This window comes from Chelonia mydas, chromosome 1 (genome assembly GCF_015237465.2).
Source record: "Chelonia mydas isolate rCheMyd1 chromosome 1, rCheMyd1.pri.v2, whole genome shotgun sequence".
In the NCBI taxonomy this organism is placed as follows: domain Eukaryota; kingdom Metazoa; phylum Chordata; order Testudines; family Cheloniidae; genus Chelonia; species Chelonia mydas.
The window spans coordinates 145,266,718-145,291,098 of NC_057849.1; the positions used below are offsets into that span (position 1 = coordinate 145,266,718).

General features: G+C 39.2%; 1 protein-coding gene across 9 annotated transcripts in view; it reads right to left on the bottom strand.

The window, feature by feature from the left end:
- DMD (dystrophin) overlaps positions 1-24,381 on the bottom strand; it is a 1,912,888-nt gene that overhangs the window by 380,544 nt on the left and 1,507,963 nt on the right. For all 9 annotated transcript variants that reach the window (XM_043538015.1, XM_043538014.1, XM_043538013.1 and 6 more), the window contains one exon: positions 18,319-18,508. In XM_043538015.1, the coding sequence (XP_043393950.1) occupies positions 18,319-18,508 (190 nt within the window). The remainder of the gene's footprint in view (positions 1-18,318; positions 18,509-24,381) is intronic.

The window sequence follows — 24,381 nt, forward strand, 5'->3', positions numbered from 1 at the left end:
TATCTTGTAATGCAATCTTGGCTTCTTGGAGAGGAGAGAAATCCTGTTAAACATTATTAATCTGTCAATCAAGCTTCTACAGTTGTCATACAGACCAACCAAATAAATGTTACACAGAATAGGAAATATAATAGAAATGATCACTTTTGTTCTGATTGTTACAATTGTTTATTGGTATGCGTGGCATTTTTTGCTTTTCCATTACCTTTTCAACCATATTAGAAGATGTCGCATTTTTGTAAGCAGTAATTATTATTAAGAATGCAGGCAAAGTTTTCACGGAGACATTGGGATCTGAAGCAGTTGATACTAATGCTGAAAAAAGACCAGGTTAAAAAAAAAATCAACTCTTAATTGATCCTAGAAGAAGTGCTGTGTGGTCCCTCCTCTCTCTTTCTTTGTAAATTTTGCATGTGTCTTAGATACACTAGTTTAGACAGATGAACTTTCTGCCAACTATACTGTCAATGAGTAACAAACAAATAAGCTGAGGAACTGTTCTGCTATTCTCACTCCTTCTGTCTCTTGCCTCCCTCCTCTGATTCTGCTGAGTTACCCTATGCAAGACCAATGTGAAATAGCATCTTATCATCCAAGCCTCTTCAAACCCATTTTTAACCCACAAATGGACCTCTAGATTAGCAGATGCAAGCTACAGAAAACTAGAGCCCCATGTGAAAGATCCAAACAATGCAGACAGTCATACTTTCAGGAATAATTGAACCTGTAGCCTTAGTTGGGCAGAAGACAATTTCCTTACAAAATTGCTCTCAAGACCCTGCAATAAAAGGTTGCATCTTCTAGGGAATTTGAAAATTGTGTAGTTCAGTGCATAGGGCACCCACCCGTGAAATTGGTGACCCAGGGTCCAGTCCTCCTGCTCCAATCACTCTTTCACTATTTATCCACAGTGGAACAGGAGGGATTGAGAGAGCCCCACATAAGAGTATCTGATATCTCAGTAGTTAGAGCAACCAGCTAAGATGTGGGAAACCCGTTTGTATCTTTTCTCCCCTTCTGGGTAAGAGTGGGGAGTTGAACTTGGCTCTTCCACATCCCTAATGTTGAATGGGACCCAATCCAGTAGCCGGCCTCTGATCGTGCCTTCTAGATTAGGCCCTGCACATGGCTTGGGTGGAGGGACACCTATCTTCCCCCCGTGCATCAATCACTCTGGGACTTAGATATCTGGATGCCTAGAGTGACGGAGCAGTGCACATCCTCAGATGCAGAAACATAGGCGCCTAGGGAACTTTTCTCCTGAAAACTTAGACACAAAGTGAATTTAGGTGCCTACATGGGAGTCTTATAGATATCAGTGGAGACAAAACAGACACATCAGAGCCTAAGCCTAGGATTTAGGCATGTAAGTATCTGTGTGAATCTGGGCCTTCCTGGCTCTAGGAACCATCCTGCTGAGCCCTGGTAATGCTTTCTCAGGCAAATTAGCTGTCAACCAGCCAACTAGGAATTTAATTACTTCCAGGTGGGTCTGCGTTGGCATGTTTTCCCTTACAGGAACCTGTCACGGGTAGGATGGTCCCTGACCCCCTAAAAGGGCCACCCCATGTGACGGGCTGAAATTATATCTCAACCAAAAGATGGCATTTTCAGCAGCACTGTGCCTCTATTTGTTAATTAATGTCTCTTCAGAGGGACGAATGCCACTTATGGAATCACTTAAACCACTTGCTGCAGCCCCTGTAAGTTTTTTCCAATTTCATCCAAATACTGACCAGACACTACTGGCTACGAGAGCGGACTAGATTCAACCTCCAAATGGTATGGTTGCCACCTCTACATACACATAAAGCTCCGTACTTCACATTAGTGGATCAAATACACAGAAATAGATATTATCTTGAAAAAGTATACCATAATCTTTTGCTAACCAAAGTACCTGTCTATTCACACATTGTAGAGTACTTTCATTTAAAAGCAAGTGCAGCTTCTGTAGCTTCTGGAAACATACAGTTTGAGATATTAAGGTTAAACAAATGTTGGCAATCGTATCTATTGCATATTAAACTAATAATATAGTAAAGATGAACTGAACAACACTGTTCACCAAGATCAAATGCAGCAAGCCTAGTGTGAGAAATAACAATATGTCAACAGTGAAGATCCATCTGATTTCCACACTTCCCAATTACTACATACCTTACTACAAAAAGGGGGAAAAAAAACTTACCACCAATCCTGTGATATCACTACAACACTGCTGTCAGTAAAAGGGCCCAAATCAGTTTCCATTGAAATCAATGGATGGTTTGCCATTGACTTCAATAGCAGGAGGACTGGGCCCAATAGGTAGTTTTTTTTTGTGGGGGGGGGGGGGTAGACCTTTTGCCCTGGTGCTAATCCTAGTGAGTATTGGTCAATTTATACACTGAATACATGGCAATTACTGTGGTGCCCATAAGCTTTTTGTGTTACCATAAAGACCCAAGGGATTATATATAATAAAGAAGGTGGTCAAGGATGAAAATAAATTATTTAGTTGAGACAAGAAGGTACAAAAGAACAGATTTATATGTGGATCTTTCAACTGATAGAAAACATCTGATTTCACTTTAGCATTTGGAAGATTGAAAAGCTTTTGAACTTTTGGTAGAAAAAGAAATGGGACTCTTTCACTCAATGGTGATTAGAGGTGAAAGTAAGCCGGTACGCCCTGGTACGGCATACCGGCAAGAGCCGGTGCACCGTACTGGGGCAGCCCGGCTTCCCCAGGGGGCAATTTAAAGGGCCTGGGGCTCCCAGCAGTGGCTGGAGCCCCAGGCCCTTTAAATTGCCTCCAGAGCCCTGCTGCTGGAGCCCTGGGGTAGCAGCTGCAGGGCTCCAGCAGCTATTTAAAGGGCCTGGGGCTCCCCTGCTTCTACCACCCGGGACCTTTACATAGTCACTGGAGGCCCGCCGCCGCTACTCCAGGGCTCCGGCGGCTATTTAAAGGACCAGGGCGGTAAAAGCAGCGGAGCTGCAGGCTGTTAAATAGCCCCCGGAGCCCTGGGGTAGCGGGGGCTCCAGGGGCTATTTAAAGGGCCGGGGCTCCAACTGCCTCTGCCACCCCAGTCCTTTAAATAGCCGCCGGAGCCCCGCTGCTTCCCCAGGGCTCTGGCGGCTATTTAAAGGGCCAGGGCAGTAGAAGAGGGGAGCCCCGGGCTCTTTAAATAGCCCCCGGAGCCCCGGGCTGCTGCTGCTACCCTGGGGGGGGGGAACACTTACCTTACAGGGTGGGCTGGGCTGGCTCTGACCCCCTCAACCCCACCCCTTCTGCCCTAGGCCCCGCCCCTTTCAGGGGCCAGAGCTGGCCCCAGAGTACCGGTAAATCACTTGACTGACTTTCACCCCTGGTGGTGATATATGCAAAATTATTCTGGTCAAAAAGGCTGTCACTTTTGGTAGTGTGATCTACCAATCTACAGTTAACCACAGCTGTACATGATAGGTAAAGGGGAAGTATATTGAATGGTTAATATTATGAAAACATGATGTACATGCATATGGAGGAACTTGTGATATGCTACTTATAATCTCATTAAAAAATGGAGACATTGTGTGGTTTATAAATCCTGGAACTGAATTACTTTTCAGTGCAGTCTGAAAACCCTCAACAAAATAGGTCTTGGCAGTGCAAAGTGGCTGCTATGTCAGGTGCTCTACAGAGAATCTTTCCTTAACTTTCTTTTATTCCTCGTCTTTGCATTCCATTACTTTAGTTTGAATTTAGCATAGGGATGCACAATTAGATTTTAGTATCTGCCACAATATTTTTGCCTTACATCCAGATTAACAGAGGTTCTCAATTATATATCTCAGATGACCAAATCCATATTTTCCTGCCTAATAGATTTTTGGCTGACATACAAAATATTTCCCAATTTCTTCCTTTTACCTATCTGAGGAACATAATTTTTACTTATCTGGTCCCATGGAAATATAATCATCTCTGTCTAGAGTACAATCAGAATTCAAGTCAAGCTTTTTGGAGCAGAGCAATCTTAAGTATAAATATGGGAGGCCATCAAATCATCTTTTTCAAGCTTGCCATATAGCAGAAAGCACTTCCCTTAAAATCCACAATGGATTCCACAAACAATTTAAGTTAATTATTCCACTTTTCAGACAAATGTGCTTCTATAAGCAACAGAAGATAAATAGGTAAATTAAATGCAGATTGTACTATATCACTACAGGATGTGATTAAAATCTCTTATATAACATTGATCATCAAGAAAATAAGTATGACAGAAATCTTTGGAAGTTGTATTACCTGTGATCTCCACTTCAAGCAATTTGGAGTTGGGTGGGCTAAGACTAAACGTGGCACAAACATAGCAAAACTGCAGGGACCCCACCTAACCACTCTCTCTAGGATTGAGGGTACTGTGTTAAAACAAACTACTTGAGCATAAATGAGGCATATTAAAGGGCTATGGAAAAAATGGGACAGAGGGACCAACTTCTGGAGCATTTCAGAGTGATGCTGCCCAGAAAAAAACATTCATTCTATCCCAGTTTCTACTACTGATTGTGATTATTTTTGTTCTTCTCTAATATATCTTGTATTAATGACTCTCTAGCTCAGGGCTTGTCTACATGAACACTCAGACTGTGACAAGCTGGGGTGTAAATCTTCCTCACATTAGCTTTCCATAACTCACTCTCTGTGTGAACCCTGCTGCCCTGTGCTAAAAGTTCCCTAGAGCAATTTAATCTAATCCTGTTTCAAAGCAGAATAGGTGCGGGGCGCACCCACAATATTTTCACCTCATACATACAACTGCACGCATCCCGCAGCAGTGGCTCGGCTCCCTGCTCCAGTCATTGTAACCCAGCACGTAGGGTCTAAGCGCCACTCGGGTTTGGTCCTGTGGCCTCTCAGTTATGACAGAGGGGCTGCAGGGCAAAATCTGAATGGCATTATGTCCCATGCACTGGATCTCAATGCCACTCTGTCATAAATATAAAGGGAAGGGTAAACACCTTTAAATCCCTCCTGGCCGGAGGAAAAACCCTTTCACCTGTAAAGGGTTAAGAAGCTAAGATAACCTCGCTGGCACCTGACCAAAATGACCAAAGAAGAGACAAGATACTTTCAAAGCTGGAGGGGTGGGAAACAAAAGGTTCTTCTCTCTGTCTGTGTGTTGTTTTTGCCGGGACCAGAGCAGGAATGCAGGTCAGAACTCCTGTAAAAAGTCAGTAAGCAATCTAGTTAGATATGTGTTAGATTCTGTTTTGTTTAAATGGCTGATAAAATAAGTTGTGCTAAATGGAATGTATATTCCTGTTTTTGTGTCTTTTTGTAACTTAAGGTTTAGCTTAGACGGATTCTCTATGTTTTGAATCTGATTACCCTGTAAGGTATTTACCATCCTGATTTTACAGAGGTGATTCTTGTACTTTTTCTTTAATTAAAATTCTTCTTTTAAGAACCTGATTGCTTTTTCATTGTTCTTAAGATCCACGGGTTTGGGTCTGTGTTCACCTATGCAAACTGGTGAGGATTTTTATCAAGCCTTCCCCAGGAAAGAGGGTGTAGGGCTTGGGGGGATTTTGGGGGGAGAGACGTTTCCAAGCGGGCTCTTTCCCTGTTATATATTTGTTAGACGCTTGGTGGTGGCAGCAAAAAAGTCCAGGGACAAAAAGTAAAATAGTTTGTACCTTGGGGAAGTTTTAACCTAAGCTGTGAAAATAAGCTTAAGGGGTTTTTCATGCAGGTCCCCACATCTGTACCCTAGAGTTCAGAGTGGGGAAGGAACCTTGACGCACTCAATTTGGGAACATTCTCAGTGGTGGGTCCCAGAGCAAACTGCTCCTTCTTTTCCCACACTGGGTGGCTTTGCCTCCTGATTAGTGTCCTGCCACAATGTCCATATGGCTGAGAGTGCCACTGAGGTAGACTAAAGTGCACTGTGGAGCTTTTAGTGCTTGGTAGGCTAGTGCGAGATAGATTTACACCCCAGCTTGCCACGAGCTAAGTGTTGGTATGGACAAGCTCTCGTAAGTCATGCTACCACAGCCCTTCCCAGCTATCTGTTTCAAAACTGTATTAGTTTGTGTGTGAAAAATGTCCACTACAATCCATTTTTAAGCCTGACCTTCTGTGAGGCTTACAAGGGAAAAGTGTTGAACTGGGTCAGTGGTAGTCATTATTCCTACCATTATTTTTAATACAATATTTTAATTTGGTCACCAGCAAGACTTCCTTTCTTAATGCTCAACCTTTCGGAAAACAGACTTATTTCTGACTGCTCCACTTCACATAAATTAAAGGAGTGGCTATGTCCTTGGTGAGGTGTGGTGTTATGTTGCATGGGGCCTGCTTGGCTTTTGGAGCCCCTGATTAAAATTCCAGCACCAATTTAAAAGGCGGGTTGGAGTAACTTCCCTGTCGCTGCTGCAGTCATCCTCTTTTAAGACATGAATAAACTATTCCTAAGTGGATTTTTATTCCTGGAGCTCAAAGAAATGATTCTGAAAAGCAACATTTTAAAAACTTGGAACATTCCAAAACTGTGATGTCAGTGAGTTTTTAGGAGAGAATAGCCCTGCACTCTAATGATGTACTTCTCTTCTTTGACCTGACTCACAGCTTCTAATTACACTGTACCGGTACCATCAATATGATCAGTATTTTTATCAGGATGAAAAACACAAATGTCTAGCAACTGCACTTAATATGAATTTGCTTGCCAAATAATGCTGTCTTCTAACTTTATTTTAGTTATAAAAAGATATTTAAATGGTAGATCAAATAAACAAATTCCCCTTTTTTCTTTTATATGCAACATCCTTTGTGTGGGGGATTTCTTACAATTTAAGAGTGATAAATTTACTGAAACTGCCAGCAGGTGTTCAATACGAATACAGTACTCCACTTGGAACATCTAAGCTGTCCATAGCACAAACTGCACTACTAATTATGATTTACTTAGCATGTTTTTCTAGTTATAACTATAACTATATGTGTGTGTATATATATATTTTTTTTCTTCAACACACTCTACTCTGGAAAGAAGGCTTCATATATTTTGCCATGAAAATGTTATATTGTTTTGTTTATCAATAAAGTGTGATACTTGTTTATATTACAATTGCTGTGAAGTAAAACATGTCCCTTTTTTTCTATAACAGGAATCTTTAAGAATATTTGCTTCCTCCCAATTCCACTTAAGTGCCAGATCAATTAACTGAAAAATAAAATAAGAAAGATTTGGTATTTACTAACAGAAATACAACATCTGTAAAACAAATACAATACGACTTGTAAAACAAGACACTTTGGTGCAGAATGCATAAATAAATCCATTAAATTCCCACATGAACTGTGCAGCATTTAACACTTTTACTCTTTTTCTCATTAAAAAAGGTCATTCGAAATGAATCAATCACACTGTTTTTTAATGTATGCATTGCATTCATTCCTCCCCTCCCCCCGCAATTTTCTTACTACTCTCTCTCTTTGACATCCAGCTAGGAAGAACAGCTGTGGCACTGCAGATTTACCATTGACAAACAGCATCTAGACTTCTCTGGAAATATTCAGCTCATACCTAACACAGCACCATGCAGCAGCTTAGTGGTACGCGGCTGTTCTCAATTCTCATCATCTTTTTTTTTCATTCCCATTCCCCAGAGCACCAAAACCCTCCTGTTCCTCTTCTCCACACCTTTCCCTACACCAAAACACACGGCGATATTGGAAAATACCATTGTGGATAAAGCTGAATAAAATCATATAGGCTCAGAATCAAGTACAGCAGGATGCCAATCTTTCAGAATGTTGCTTCACCACCATACTGGCTGTGAAACATTCATTTTTTCATTCTTTGAAATAAAACTGCAGCACCTCTATATGGAACCATTAAAAAAATCCTATCCAGAGGACAGGTGGTAGTCAGTAGTTAAAAACAAACATAATTAAAATTACTTTTTACATCAGTCTTTCATTTAAATTTCCCAGTATGTCCTGTCTTCTGTATGCTTGTCCTTTAAGACTTAACCCTGCAAACTCTTATGTGTGTACTTATTTTTACATGTGAGAATAGTCCCATTGACTTCAGCAGGTCTACTCCTGTGCATGTTTGAAGGATTATAGACTGTCAGTTCTTTGGGGCGATAACTATCCTTATCATTGTGTTACATATAGCAGCACATTCATCTTAATGCAGTGGAAATGTATGACATTTAAAACTGCTTTAAGGGCTCTTGGGCCCCTTATGCCACTTGTCTAAAACATCTGTTTATTTTTATAAACAGATTTAAAAACTGAACTAATTGAACCTGAACTCTACACCTGAGAGTAAGGCTTTTTGTACTGTACTTCATGTATATAATACATCTAGTGAAGCCAAAATTCTGTCTGAGCTACTACTCTGCAAAAGTAACCCTTTTCTTCTCCTCAATTCTTTTCCCAACCCCTAACCCAATGACCAGCTATCATTCAATTTAAAATACAAGCACTGATAAAAAAACATTCCTTTTGTATAATTTTTTATAAAATGGTCCTATCTGCAAACTAGTGGTACTGTATGAAGACAGGGGAATAAGAAGTTTGTAAGGATTATAGGCCTAACTAAAAGGATTGTAGTTTAAGTTTTCTTTTCAGGAGTATGCTGGCAGTTCCCAAGTGTTGCCTTCCCTACGGTGTCATACTGGCAATATGCTCTCAATTTAGAACTCAAGATTTAAAAAACTGGATTCACCCCAGCCAGCTAATGGCAGCATAGCATATTATTATTTGGATGATAACTTGAGGGGAATCCCTGTTAAAGAAATAAGAACCATATCCTGGGTACATAAATTTGGAGGCCAAAGGCTGGAGTTTATCTGCCGAGGACATGGTTTTTTCTGAGCTACCAGAAAGAATCCTTAAGTTATTTCTGAAATGTGCTCTTACCACTTTCATCCTTTAACTCCTTCCTTTCAATTTCCCAAGACGCTAACTCCACATCCTTCCATCCTAAAGGTCATTACCATTTGGTTTTAAAACTTATAAATACCTCTCCCCTTCAATTCTTTCCTCCTCTTTTCCTTTTTGATCTCTCTTTCAACCCTCTGTTTCCCCTCCCTCCTCCTCCCACTGATGTATTGATCTCAGGGAGTCCTGGAATCTCCTTATTAAAATCTGCCAAGAAACTGAGGGGAAAGTTAGGTGATTTCCTTGACCATGATGGAGTTTACTCCCATCTGAATACTACTAAAGAATCCCTGCCAAAGGTGAATTTTCCCTAGAAGTAATATAAATACTGAGAAGGACAAACACTTTGCCTGTAGATTCAACTAGACAGCTCCAAGTGATTTTTTTTTTATAACATATCCCAAGGTAAGATACCTCTCAGACTCACTTATTCAGCTGTTCATCATGGGATGATGATAGCCATATCATATATGAGGTTGCAACAGCATTTCTGTGTAAAGCTCAGTCTTCAAACTGTTCTAAAATTCACAGGCAGTCAAGATGGGCCTGACAATTATTATGCCACTTCAGAACATAAGGTAAAGTTTGTGATGTAATATTGGTGATTTTTCACTGTAAAAAGCAAATTTGCCCGGTCAAATTTGGTAAAAAATGTAAGATCTTTTAGATATAAATGCTTATATATATTTATTGGAGAATCCTTAGCAGCCAGAGTAAAGAAATTTACTTACTCACTGTCCAGATATTAGCATGCAACTAGATAGTGCCTATGTAAATCAGCCACCCAGAGCACAGGGAGAGAATACTCTTATGGACACATCAAATGGATTACTACAAAATCACTTTTTTGACATTAAAATCAAATAAATCCAACAATAACTTTACAGCTTCCTTTTTTACCTCCCTGTCAGCTATGTTCACCACCCAATCCCAAACACCTTTTGCAGAGGTAAGGCCATTCTTGTGACAAGATTCACGTATTCTGCTTTAAGTTTAAAACCGAGTTGGAAGGACTCTTTATTCTCTCAAAGCACTGCTATGTTACCAACTACAAGAGATGTATCTAAACTCTCTGCTACTGAAAGAAGGCTGCTACAGGAAAACAAGGTGGGTTTCTCTCACAAACCATGGTGCCAGGTGCCAGCCTGAAGCAAGTCTGAGAAGAAATTTGGACACGGACTCCTCAGTTGTTATCAGCTTCCTGTGTTTTTACTGAAAACTAGCACTGAGTTGATTATATAGGATATCTACCATTCATTTTAAAATATAACTTAAGGTACATCACATTACACTCATTTTTGGTATAAGCACACCGTCAGCTCTCGTGGATGTAAAGTTGTTCAGGTACTGGGGGAAGTGAAGATAACTGAACAAGGTAAGGTAAGGGGGGGGTCAGAGAAATATTTTGTTACACATTTCAGGCCAATAGTATTAACCCAATGATATATCCTTTAGAGTAACCATACCCTATCTAAGAAACTCTTGGACCTTTGGTATCAGAATGTATGTGTTATAAGGACCATGGCATTCAACAACAGAGTTCATTTTGATCGTGATAAAGTTGCTACCTCATAAACAGGAAGCACTCTCAGGTTATCATTTAAATAAACAGTTGTCACATGGATTCTTGCCTTCTTAAATTTTACAGGGATATAAACATCTAATTTTACTGATCTACAGGCTTAATTTATAAAAATTACATTGATATAACAACAGGATAAATCCATGCTAATTTCTGAATTATGTCTAATATTACATAAACTGGAAAGCAATGTCACATATAATTATTGCTACAAAGACAAACCACAAGGGTAATTAACACAGCTGAGATTTCATATTACCACAAGTGCTAAAGCAGACAGTAAAGTTCATTATTTTCATCTCCCGCATACGGCCATGTATCAATCTAGGCCTCAAGGGAACACATGATGTATTTAAATTAGCTAATAAAACACAACATATAATTACATAACTCCTTGGAGTAACTAGTATGTATAGTGTGAAAATTCTCCAGAAAGTGTTATAAATGTGCAAATCACCTCAACTATTACACTGCTGTCAGTTCAGACAAATGATGCATGCAAATACATGCTCGTAGAAACAAACATTGCATTATAATGCACAGGTTTAATATAATTACATCATCAGGAAATCAGAATGTGCAGTTACGTTTGACTCCCCGCCCCTCAGTGAATGAACTGTTGAGTGCTGAAGGCATATTAACCTTATTTTCTACTCATGAGTTCTGATCTAATGATTTCTGATCAACAGAATCAAAAGGAACACCTCTAAATGTGTGAAGTCCCCAGACAAATTATTTATGTTATAAGAAGTCTTATCCACCCAACGGAACATTAATTTCCCTAGTTGCTTCAAAAAATATTGAGAGTTTGAGAAAGGATAGCAAAATCTTAGAGGTTAGAGACATGTTCCCTTGATATACTCAAACCATTAGTAACAAGGGAAGAAATAAATATACACTTGACCCTTAAATTTAGGGGTTTTCCAATATTTCTGAAGATAAAATCTTTATCAAAGATGTATTTTTCTACTTAATGTCCTTAAATTAGAATGGGCCAAATTCATTTTGTGGGCCAATGGAATTACAAGAGGGAAGAAATAGCCCATTAATTAGCACCCTCTATCATTATTTTCACAGTTCCTAAAACCTCTCACATACACACACACAGACACACACACAATTTCTGGGTCAACTATACCTCTTTTGTAGTGCAAGTTTGTTTCAACAGATTTTTAAAAGACAATGATAAAACTTGGAAGTTTCCTGAGAGTCAGTGGAAAAAAAACACTACTTGGAAACCTACATTTAGTTTCACATACTGTGGTCTTAATTCATCACTGCTGAGTTCAGAAATCCTGCCTCAAAGCCCCAGTGGCAAAAAGTCAGCCTGGGAGACCGAGGGAGCTTAAAAATGGGCACAACTTTTTGGGAAGTGGTTATGGCCCGGATATACATTAAATCAGCACTTCCCTTTACCAGCATTCACTGGTGGGGCTGCAGAAGAGCTTTATTGAACAAATGCCCTACCTACCAGTGGTCCTGAGGGCAAACATTGCCTGCTCTACCTTGAAGTGAACTCCCCCTTAACTTCTCTGGGACTGGCTGGCACAGTGAAGTTGAAATTCAGACTTGTCTATCTCTTGTGGCTGTCATGACACTTTCTGTAAAGTGAAGGGGATACTCTTAGTATTGAGGACAATGTTCCCTCTCCAGTTAGTTGTTTAATTTTTCTTCTAGCTTGACTATGTGGCTGAAGTTTCCCTTGCTATCTTTTCTACTCCATTCTACACATTAATTATCTCCAGCGGAAAAGAATAGCAAAACACCATCACTCTTAAAATCCCATTAGCGTCTGGCCCTTTTTTAAAGCATCTTTTCACACCCACTTGTTTTTGAGCACGTTGCCTGTAACAGTTAATTGGCAAACCTGATGCCCAAACTGGTGTATGAAGTGCCTGCTGCAAGTGGCTACTATATTTCTCTGTGCATGATCACAACATTACTAGTGTCTAACTTGCTGTCTTGTAAGTGCTTTGACACATAGTTCATAGGAAAGGTGTACTGAAAAGCTAGATCTAGATTCAGTTCTATTGCATATTCTCATCTCCTCATGTTTAAAACTTAATTGCCTGTGGCCTACTGTGGGAGATTTATGCACAAAGCCTCTAACTGACAAGCTTTTGGTTTCAACCATATGTGTCTTAAAACTAGAGCTAGCCAGAAATTGTCTGACAGAATGTTTTTCCATCAAAGAATGCCATTTCATGGAAACTGAAACATCCCACAAAGATCGTTTGATTTAGACTAAAGTCTATGAAAACAGGCAGGCTTCCATCAGAAACCTGGCTGGTTTCCTCCCACCTTACCTACCTGGCTCCTCAGCAGCCCGCTGGATGGGCTAATGAAGAGCCAAGAGCCTGGAAGCTCTCGGAATCGTGGATCCAAAGTTCTCAGGTTTCTCTGCAGCTCACTAGGCAGGCTGACAGGAAGCCAGGAGCCTAGAAGCAAAGGGAACCCCAGCTTCCAAGATCCCAGCTCCTCAGCATCCTGGGTTCCCATGGTCTTTGGCTTAGGGCCAGGCAGCTAAGTGGATTGCCTTGGAGTAGGGGACTGCTGGACTTTCAGGGTCTGTAGCCTTGTGGCACCCAGCCCCAGGATTACCCCAGGCCTGAGGCCCCCAGGGCTTTCCCTTTCATGTGGAACTTTGAAATGTTTGGTTTTCATTCCAAATCAGAATGAAATCAAATTTTGAAATTCTATGCAAAATGCAATTACCTTTCTGTACCACAGCTCTGCTTAAACATTCTTTATACCAGCCCAGGTGTTCCACCTTACATTAATTTAGGAGGGCAGGGGGAGGGGGGAAGTGTAAGCTGCAACCATCCCCCTACAGAATTAACATGAGATGATCCTCACCAAATGCAGTTCAATTTAATAGACTGAGCTTTAAAATAAATTAAGGATACAATCTTTATTTGATCATTTTCCATACCTTGTTCACTGTTATGATCAGAGTCACAGCACATGGTAGACTCACTCCATAATAACTGTCTTTGTTTGAAACACTTTAAACTTTCTCCAAAACAAAAACAAAATGCTTTCATGTTCTGTAAGTTTTGCCTGTTTTCGTTGCTTCATGACAACATCACATAGCAAACATTAAGGGCTCTATTTCTATTCTCAAGAAAACAATCTTCTGGATGGCACTTGAATTTCACTGGAATTGCTAGAAAAGATAATGTGTTCCCTCCCTCCTTCCCAGTTATTTATTGCTTTATAGATGCTTCCATCTTTCCTTGTCTGCTTGTAAGAGATCCACTTTCATTCACACACTACCCTGGGTTGTATAACTCAAAGGGGAAGAGTAAGAAGTAGAAAAAAGAAGAAAAAAAACAGGTCACAGTTGTGCAATATATACATGTTGTTTTCACTAAATACATCAAATTGAAAAAGCAGCTTTTATAAGGCACTGAAACCTGGCCTGCATGGACTTCAGGGCTCCCTTTTGCCCATTGACATGGGGTCCATCAGCGGAAACCCATGTCTTGCATTTACTAGTCACTGGCCCTTCGGCCATTCACCAACACTGGACACCTGCTGCATGTTGTGACCAGCTGACACTCGTACAATTGCTAATGTTAAAAATTCCTACATCCTATATCTATTTAATCTGCGTATTACCCTAATCATAATGCTATGAGGAAGGGGGGGAAAACATTAATCCCCGGCCAATTTGGCCCAGATGGGAAAAGTTACTGCCTGAGCCTTTGAACAGACAATCAGTTAGACAGAGCAACATGAAAACACAGTTCCTATACAATATAACTTATATGGAGGGAGCACGTGTTCTGCTAAAAATGGGGCAAGGAGCCTGGGGGAAAACAAAACAAAACAGGCCAAGCTTTAAAGAAATGATTGTGGGAGGAAAGAGCCAATTGACTTGCACCTCTGTGGTTCTCCAATGGCAATGCCAGGGAAGAGGGGCTTATCCCTATATATATTCCTCCTTGATCCTAAAGCTGTCTGGCAGCTTGCAGATCCAGTCAAGTTTGCCATCCATTAAAACAGCGTGTGGCAGTGATAAATATTTACTATCTATACAATTAATTTTAAAGGGAAGGCAGTGTGGAATACTGATCACTGAATTGCGAGTCAGGAGTAGAGCTAGCAGGGAAATTCCTTCATGAAGTTTTTCAGTGAAGAAAGCCAATTCATCATAACCAAAATTTTGCGAAACAAGGTCGGGTTTGACAAAGTTTCCCAACTCACAAAAAACTGAGAAAAAAGTTTTGAAGTTGTCAAAACATTTTGTTTTTACAATTTTCAATGAAAAATTCTGGATTTCCTGTTCAAAATGGATTTCCTTTTAAATTTAAACTGAAAAAAAAGGTTAAAAATAGATTGAAATAAAAATGTTCCAAATTAGCAAAATATAACATTAGAATAAACTAATTCTTTTTCATTTTGAGTCATTCAGTTTGTGAATATTTTCAGAATTTTGACTATTCATCCTAATTTGAGATGTGAAAATTTTTTAAATCTTGGAAATTATTCACGTGATAAGAAAAAACATTTCTCGTCCAGCTGTAATCAGGAGTTCCTGCGTTGTAATATTGGCTCTGACACTCATGGTCTGCCTTTGGGTAAGTCACTTCACCTTTGATCTCAGCTTCCCTTCTTGCTTTTTCTTACATGGGGATAGTAATGCTTACCAACAAACATCACAGGTTCTTGTGATGATTAGTTCATGTCTACAGACTACTTCACACGCATAATGTGCTGTATGAATTCTAATCACATTATTAAATAACACTGATCAAGTGATGATATGACCTTCGCAGTATGTATCATGTATGCATAATGTTTATAGATAATCATTTATTTGCTATATCGTAAGTCCCTTGGGATAAGGACCATTGTCCTTTCTGTTTTGTAGAGCAACAGGTACATTGCTGGCCCACAATAAATAATAAGAATAATTTATTAACTTGCTCATATATTTTTTTTAAGATGATGGTTTGGATTCGTGAGCAATGCTATCATCATACCCAGAGAATCAGCCATACGCTATTGAGCAAATAGAAGTGGATGAAGGCTTGCAGTTTGTTCTCCAAATAAGTTCCATACATATTAATGCTTAATTGCTAGAAGAATTACCTTTATCATTTGAGGAATAGTCCCAGTCTTTAGATCAGAAATCTGAGGTCAATCTCACACATGATAAGTAGTGCAGTACAAAGCAAACAAACACTTGAGCTGTTTCAAAACACAGCCCTGAACTTAAAAGTTAGTGAAACTCAGTCCCTGTCATCTGGTTTGCAGTGCTGCACTACTTTTAAATTAATTATAGGCCGCTCTTATAACAATTATGATTTCATGTAATACAGAATCATGCTAATCACCTTTATCAAAAAGAGTTTTTTTTCCCTTAAAGCACCCAGCAGGACTTCATTTACCTCACTGAAAATGCCCTGGATTTCAGTATGGGAAGGAACAGGCACTTTCCCACCCTATACCGTTCCTTACATGAGGAGGAAAAAAATTCCAACAAATTTCATAGTGACATCAACCACATTAATTCCATTCAAGAGAAAGACATTTCCTAATCCACTTGTGCTTGCAGCACTCATGAATTATGAGGTTTTTCTGGAGGATTAAACATGCTATGAAGTGGCTGATAAACAGTGATAGGCAAATAGTCTAGCCTAGCCAAAAGTATCATGCTCTAGAGAGAGAGATTGACAGAGAGCTAGAGAAACAAAAAGATATTTCATGAAGATATTTTCCCCCCTTCTACCCATCAGCCTTCACTGAAAGTCAAAAATTACTGCTCCATGGGTGGACAGATATATATGAATCAGTTGGGAGTAAGTGACAATAAAACAGCTGCTGCTGTGCCTTTGCATACTAATGTTTCTTTTTAATATGTAAGAATCACTGCTCTTGCTGCACAGCCAAGATCAAACAGTGAACAGAATGGTGTTTGCGTCTTGAAAAGGAAGCAAACAGAGATACTGCTACACATTTTGCCCTTCATATATTGTGAAGACATTTTTTAAAAACATAGCAAAAGCCTTGATGAAAATTCAGACTTATGCCAGTGCAACAATTCCTTTAAAAGACAACTCCCAAGGTTTTAAAAAAATTATTTTAACTTACAATACAGTTATTTCTTATTTCATTTACTCAGTGGGTTGTCTAAAGTTGAGCCGAATATAATGTTAAATGTTTCTTTTTCATATTTTATTGTATGTGCTCTGCTTTCTTCATCCAAGGATGACTCCCTCCACAGTAATTTTAAAAAGCATTGCAGGCTGCAAACATGGTATTTCTGGCCAAATATAACTCTATTTCTAATAACTTCAACTATATTTAAGAATAAAATACTAGACTTCTGTTTGCAAGGAACTCTGTTTTGACAGATGAGCCATTTTTATGTGACATACAAAAGTTACCACGCCAACTTAAATTATTGCTAATACTGCACGCAACCTAGAAGTGTAAAAGGAGAACTTGGAATATTTTTTAATTCCAGTAGCAATCAAAAAATAAGATACTTGAGAGTGAAAAGAGATGGACTGTACTGGATATAAATGGTCTAATTCAGTACAGCATGATCTCCCATTCATAACTGCTTCTCAAGGATCATACCAACTAAAGTCAGACATAGAGGAGTGAAAATTTTGAGTATTTTTTAAATAAAAACATTGGATAACCATAATCAACTTTTCAAGCAAAACAGATTTGATTTCTAAGGAATGCAACATTTCTGACTTTTAAAGTACAGTATAATGGAGTTTATTAATAATGCATTAGCATTACAATGGAAAAACGAGTTATAGTAGAATAAATAGTATAAAGTGCATTTGAGAAAAAAGGCAACGCTATCTCTAACCTAATGTTATTTATGGAACACAATCTCTGTAATTTTCAATTAATTCACATTTAAATTAATGTACAAATTAACTATTATCATCTCCAGACTCTGGAGTTTCCAGATTTGGATGTGGGTGAATTTATTACCAAGGTGAAGCTAAAGCACTGTAAGTACATTTTACCATACAGCTCTGCCTTATATGCACCACAATAATTTAACAAATCTGTGAACACACATCCCTATTAAGGGAGCACAATGTAAATATAAGTGCCTCAGCCATAGTATTTCATCTCTAATGATGAATCTTTTCTTATGAAGACTCTCTTAAAAGAAACCAAGAAAACATGCCACCTTCTCTTTCTTAACATTAAAGGTAGAGAAAGCATTTTTTTTTATCCAGGGAAAACAATTGTCTGAAAATTGTATGATCATTAACTATGACAGGCCATCTTCTTTTATTCCAGCTGAGCACGTTAACAAAAATCAACCAAATGCAAGATTAATATTTTTGAAGTATTTGAAAGTAATGGAGCAAAACTAATTCAGTTAAACAACAGAGAATAAACTAGACACAATATATACAGGACTGCTATAAATATCAGAAATGCATAACAAACACTCATATATGTCAATAACTCTTAGTTTAAGACTCTGCATCAGCACCATAATTAATTTTTCTGCAATATAAAATCTAAATGTGTGTTTCAGCAAAGTTTTTATTTCTGTTTGTTTTAAGTTGTGCTTCAAAACACACAGTATCTCATTCCATGTCTAAATGACTCAGTCACTGAAAGATCAGGATGTTAAACAGTATCAGAATGTGTGTCACCCAATTTTTAAAGGAATTCCCCAAAGCAACAATTAAACATCGGTACCACAATCAGTATTATTTCCCATTTCATTTCAGTTTAAAATAAGCTAAACAGCATGCACAAGCACAAAGAAATCATTATCTTGCATTCATGCAGGTCTATGTAGCTAAAACACTTGACTTACCTGCCACTGTTTCATGAGCTCCCGAACCTCTTTCGTGTCCTCTAGTATCCTTTCCTTGTGTGTAGCATCCTGCAGGACATTGGCAGTTGTCTCTGCTTCTGTAAGCCAGGCAAGGAACTTTTCCAGATCCAGGTAGAACTGTTGCAGCAGCCTTAGAGCTGCTTCCAGTTCAGCTTCGCGCTCACTAACCCTGTGCAAGCACAAACAGTCAAATGCAGCACTCACAGAAATCAGAACAAGTGTAGATTTTTTAAAAACAAACAAACCCACAAACCCACAGCAGGTTTTTACTGTACTAATCAAGAGAAGAGAATTTGTAGATAAGCTACTATAATGAAAGAAAATGTACATAAGAATGATGCACTATATACTGTATGCCCCTCCACCCCCCAAGCTAATGTTCATCTCTGTCTTTTTGGATGGTGGGAGGAGGTACACAATGACATTTTTCAACTGCAATCTAGAGGAAATGACATTATTTTGGTAAAGAACACCATGTACTATACCTGAAATTTTGGAACTCAAACAAATCAAGGTTAATTCCTTTCAAATATGATCAAAGCTTTTTCACTTATCACTCATAAGCCTGCTGCTGCCTGCAAGCTTGTTTAATTTTTGGAAATCACAAAGTAGTTTTTGGTCACTGAGTGGCAAGGATAGTTTACTCCAATTAATAATTCCTCTAAGTTGCAAGCTTTGGGAGCTGTATTCAAAACCTTGTGTCCTAACAATGCAGAAGATGTTCAAAGGGTCATGAAGCTGCTCTACCATATAGAAAGGTCTTACACAAATTATACAATGAAACAACCATAAAAAGATCTATATCAGCTTTTTAATAAAAGATCACCTTTGAAATCTCAAGAATATTTCTCTGCCTTTGGCAAAAACCTAAATTATAACAATTTGGTAAAGAAGAATATTCAAGGACCAAGCGTTCCTGTAATAAAAATCCCTTAGGTATATGGTAAATTTGGTCTGATCCATCAGAACTAGTAGAAAATTTATGTCCTATTTGCACGCACACTTTTTGATTATTAAATTTAGGCTCAAAATGGATTAAAAATTCAAACACCTGCATGTGACACATCACTTATTAATATGTGACTGTCAATTATTAAGCAAAACTATAATTTATTTGGACAGTAACTTTATCATGGGAAGTGCATACTCAGCAATAAACAACTCCTGAAGATCTGATGGCAGCACTGCTCATGCATGAGTTGTTTATTCATCATGGGAGATGTTTTTGCTGAGCACACATTCTTCAGCAGTGTAGTTATTGCTAACACAGGATAGAAGCCTCCTCTTTTGTCTTCACTGCATTAGCTTGGAATGCATGGAATAGGTTCAGAAAGTGTCAACCATTCATAATAAAAGGGTTGAGTCTAAACATTGATCATCTCATAAATATAGTTTAAGGTGTGATAACTGAACACTAGCTCCATATACTGATTGGCAAAGGAAGTTAAGACTAGGTCTCTTATACATCAGAATCCTACCGCTGAGGAGACTCTCAAACAATTGCCTCCTACTGTCGATAGATCTGTGTGTGACAGCAAAGCAGCAGAATTCTATATGTATCTTTCCCTATCTGCAGTAAACATATCGCCATATGCATCTGATTGTGGGAGGTATTTCCAGAGTTGCACTGCTCAATCATATGTTCAGTCTTCAACCAATAGCTAGTTTCATATCTGTGCATGATGTTTCAGCATAGCCTACTTTTCCTGGCTAACAAACAGCTATGTGACCTGAATTTACACAACTTTCTACTGATGAGCATTTATGTTTGGGTTGGAAGTCCAAGAGTGATGCAGTTTTCTAGGTAGTCTGAAAGAAAGTTGCACAACAGATTATCCCAGAAATATTTTCCAACATTGTAAATTTCCCACCAATTCACACAGAAATCATGAAATTTCTGTGTGCTAGAGCCAATATCAAATCTTGTTTGTCACCAAAAGGTTAGGTTCCTAAAGAACGAAAGGCACAACCTAATACCTAGCTGTTGCTGAACCAGAAAAAACAAGAATTAGGCTGAAAAACAGTTTAAGGTGCTTTACCCATTTACCATGTTTTTTCATCAAGGATTCTTCCAAACTATGAATACAGCCAGGAAACAGAGGGATTTAAAGCAGCCAATCATAGCTCAGAAGTGTGAGAGCAGTGAATTCAATTCAGTCAAATGATAATTTATTAATTCAGAGCTAAAATCCACAATTCATGTTCCTTGTGACAAAGGTGAGTATAATTATTGAACCCATTTTTGTAATAGGGAAAGAGAGAAAAAATGTTAAATCCCTTGTCTTAGGCTATTCATTCATTCATTTATTATTTCTTCAAGAGATAAAGGACTGTATTCTGATGTCAGTTACATATGTACAAATCTGGAGTTATTCTCTTTAAATCAATAGAATTATTCCAATTTTACACTGGTATGAGTAGCATCAAAAAGTGGCTCTACGTGTCCATATGATGATAAAAATAACGAAGAGTCTGTTGGCACCTTAAAGACTAACAGATTTATTTGGGCATAAGCTTTCATGGGTAAAAAACCCACTTCTTCAGATGCATGGAGTGAAAATTACAGATGCAGGCATTATTATACATGAAGAGAAGGGAGTTACCTTACAAGTGGGGAACCACTGTTCATAGGGCCAATTCAATCAGGGTGGATGTAGTCCACTCCCAACCATTGATGAGGAGGTGTCAATACCAAGAGAGGGAAAGAACATAATGAACAGGTCGGATTATGACCAGGAGGCTGCCAGGCAACTCTCCAACACCACATTCTCCAGGCCACTATCCTCCGATCCCACTGAGGAGTACGAAAAGAAAGTACACCATCTACTCAAGAAACTCCCTGCTAAAGCACAGGAACAAATCTACATGGACACACCCCTAGAGCCCCAACCAGGGGTATTCTGTGTGCTACCCAAGATCCATAAACCTGGAAACCCTGGATGCCCCATCATTTCAGGCATTGGCACTCTTACAGCAGGATTATCTGGCTATTTGGACTCTCTCCTCAGACCCTATGCTACCAGCACTCCTAGCTATCTTCAAGAACCACCGACTTCCTGAGGAAACTACAATGTATCGCTGATCTTCCTGAAAACACCATCCTGGCCACCATGAATGTAGAAGCCCTTTACACCAATATTCCACACGAGGATGGACTACAAGCTGTCAGGAACAGTATCCTTGATGAGGCCACGGTACACCTAGTGGCTGAGCTTTGTGACTTTGTCTTCACCCACAAACATTTCAGATTTGGGGACAACTTATACCTTCTAGTCAGTGGCACTGCTATGGGTACCCACATTGCCCCACAGTATGCCATCATTTTTATGTCTGACTTAGGACAACGCTTCCTCAGCTCTCATCCCCTACCGCCCCTCCTATACTTGCGCTACACTGATGACATCTTAATCATATGGACCCACGGGAAGGAGGACCTTGAAGAATTCCACCTGGATTTCAATAATTTCCACCCCACCATCAACCTCAGCCTGGACCAGCCCACTTCCTGGACACTACAGTGCAAATAAGTGATGGTCACATAAACACCACCCTATACCGGAAACCTACTGACCGCTATACTTACCTATATGCCTCCAGCTTCCATCCAGGACATATCACACAATCCGTTGTCTACAGCCCCTAAGATACAACCAAATTTGCTCCGATCCCTCAGACAGAAAAAACTCTTACAAGATCTTTATCAAGCATTCTTAAAACTACAATACCCACCTGGGGAAGTGAGGAAACAGCTTGACAGAGCGAGATGGGTACCCAGAAATCACTTACTACAGGACAGGCCCAACAAGGAAACTAACAGGATACCACTTAGCCCCAGCTAAAACCTCTCCAGCATCTGCAACCTATCCTGGAAAACGATCCCTCACTCTCACAGACTTTAGGAGACAGGTCAGTCCTCGCTTACAGACAGCCCCCCAACCTGAAGCAAATACTCACCAGCAACTACACACCACACCACAGAAACACTAATCCAGGAACCAATCCCTGTAACAAACCTCATTGCCTACTCTGTCCCCATATCCACTCTAGCGACACCATCAGAGGACCCAACCACATGAGCCACACCATCAGGGACTCATTCACCTGCACATCTACTAATGTGATATATGCCATCATGTGCCAGCAATGCCCCTCTGCCATGTATATTGGCCAAACTGGACAGTCTCTATTATCACTACAAAAGGTTCTCCCTCCTCCCCCTGCTGGTAATAGCTCATCTTAAGTGATCACTCGTTACAGTGTGTATGGTAACACCCATTGTTTCATGTTCTCTATGTATATAAATTTCCCCACTGTATTTTCCACTGAATGCAGCCGATGAAGTGAGCTGTAGCTCATGAAAGCTTATGCTCAAATAAATTTGTTAGTCTCTAAGGTGCCACAAGTCCTCCTTTTCTTTTTATATTTTGAGGCTCTTTGCCACAGTCACAGATATTGGGGCCAAAAGTGTAGCCCCACTTGAGCATCGCATCTCCAGAGCTGCCAACTCCAGTGTGGAATCAATTAAGACAACATCATATAGTCCAGGTCTGATATACACTGGGTGGTAAGTGCTCAACTGGTGTGAGCTGGAGCATACAGGCTACAGGGTCGTTCTCTACTCATTTGCCATTATTGAACCCTGGTTTGTTTGGGTGACAGTGTGAGAGGGCATAACAGTGGCAAGACAACTTTCTTGTGACATCACTTGACTCAGCTTTGTGTTATAGCAGATGTCTTGCATCTGTGTATTGCCTTATTCACCGAAGATGGAAAAAGACCATGTGGGTTATCCAGTTCTACAGAGCAGGATTCTTCTGTAAATTATGCTTTTTTTAGTGTTTTTTAAATTTAGTTTTAAATATATCATGTAATACAGCTTGCATCACTAGTGGACCACAGTTAGGGCCCAATCCTACAAAACTAAGCCCATGGTTAAATCTTTGCAAGATCAGAACCTTGCTTTATAATGTGGATCAATTCCCTAATAACCTGAATTTCCTCTGAAACCTGGGACACAGGCATGATTCTAAGTAGAATTAATGTGAACCTCAGCAGATCTGATAAATATAGCTGCATGCTGCAAATAGCATACCAAGGTGTAAAAGAAAAGGAGTTTGTTATTTTCTGCATTGTAGGCTGAAAAGTAGGATCAAAAACTAAAACTGACCCACCGATGTTAATAAATAGGTAATTTTTAATCTAGAAAATTTATGAACATGAGCTCAGGTCAAGGGAAAAATAGACCAGATGTAGACATATTGCTGAAGACCGGAATTTATGTTTGATGGAAGCGTCTACACTACAAGAAACAATACCTTCTTTAATCGTACTGGGCTTACAGTGAGATACATGTTAGCTATAAAGAATATTCTGACACTGTTCTGCTATGACTCTCAGAAATCTTAGGGAGCATAATTCTTTGAGCGTGCAAAACCACATGGTTTTCCACAGAGCATACTATTAACTACAAAACCACTGGTATTTTTGCCTTCTAAATATTGGCGCATTTAACATTTTACTTACTCTCTCTCTATATAGTAATCGTGACAGGTCACCCTCTCAACTATGGAAGAAATAACACCCAAAAAGATTATTGGAAATGGGATACCTATTTGAAATAGGTTCTCTCTTATTCTCTCTCTCTCTTTTTATTTAAAAAAAAATTTAGATCTTTAGATTGTTGATGTGTTTAAAAAGTGTTAACTTTTTAGGTGCTTGCACTGAATTCTTAAATCAGTCATACACAGACTTTACATGAATCGGGGGGGGGAGGGGGAGAATGACTTACTCTTCAAAAAAAAGTCACAACCTTTATCATTTAACAATAATCTCACAAAAATTGGAATTTGAAACTGGAATAGGCATATTCCATGCTGCTTTCTGAAATCTCTGCAGTACATCCATATATTTTAATATAATTGGTTCTTTAAACGGTGATGTATTTGCAAAATAATAAGATTGAAATGTGGAAAGGAAGGCCTCTAAGATGATGAATAAAGCAATTCGGATGTCACATTTAGGATATAATAATGAAAACCACAA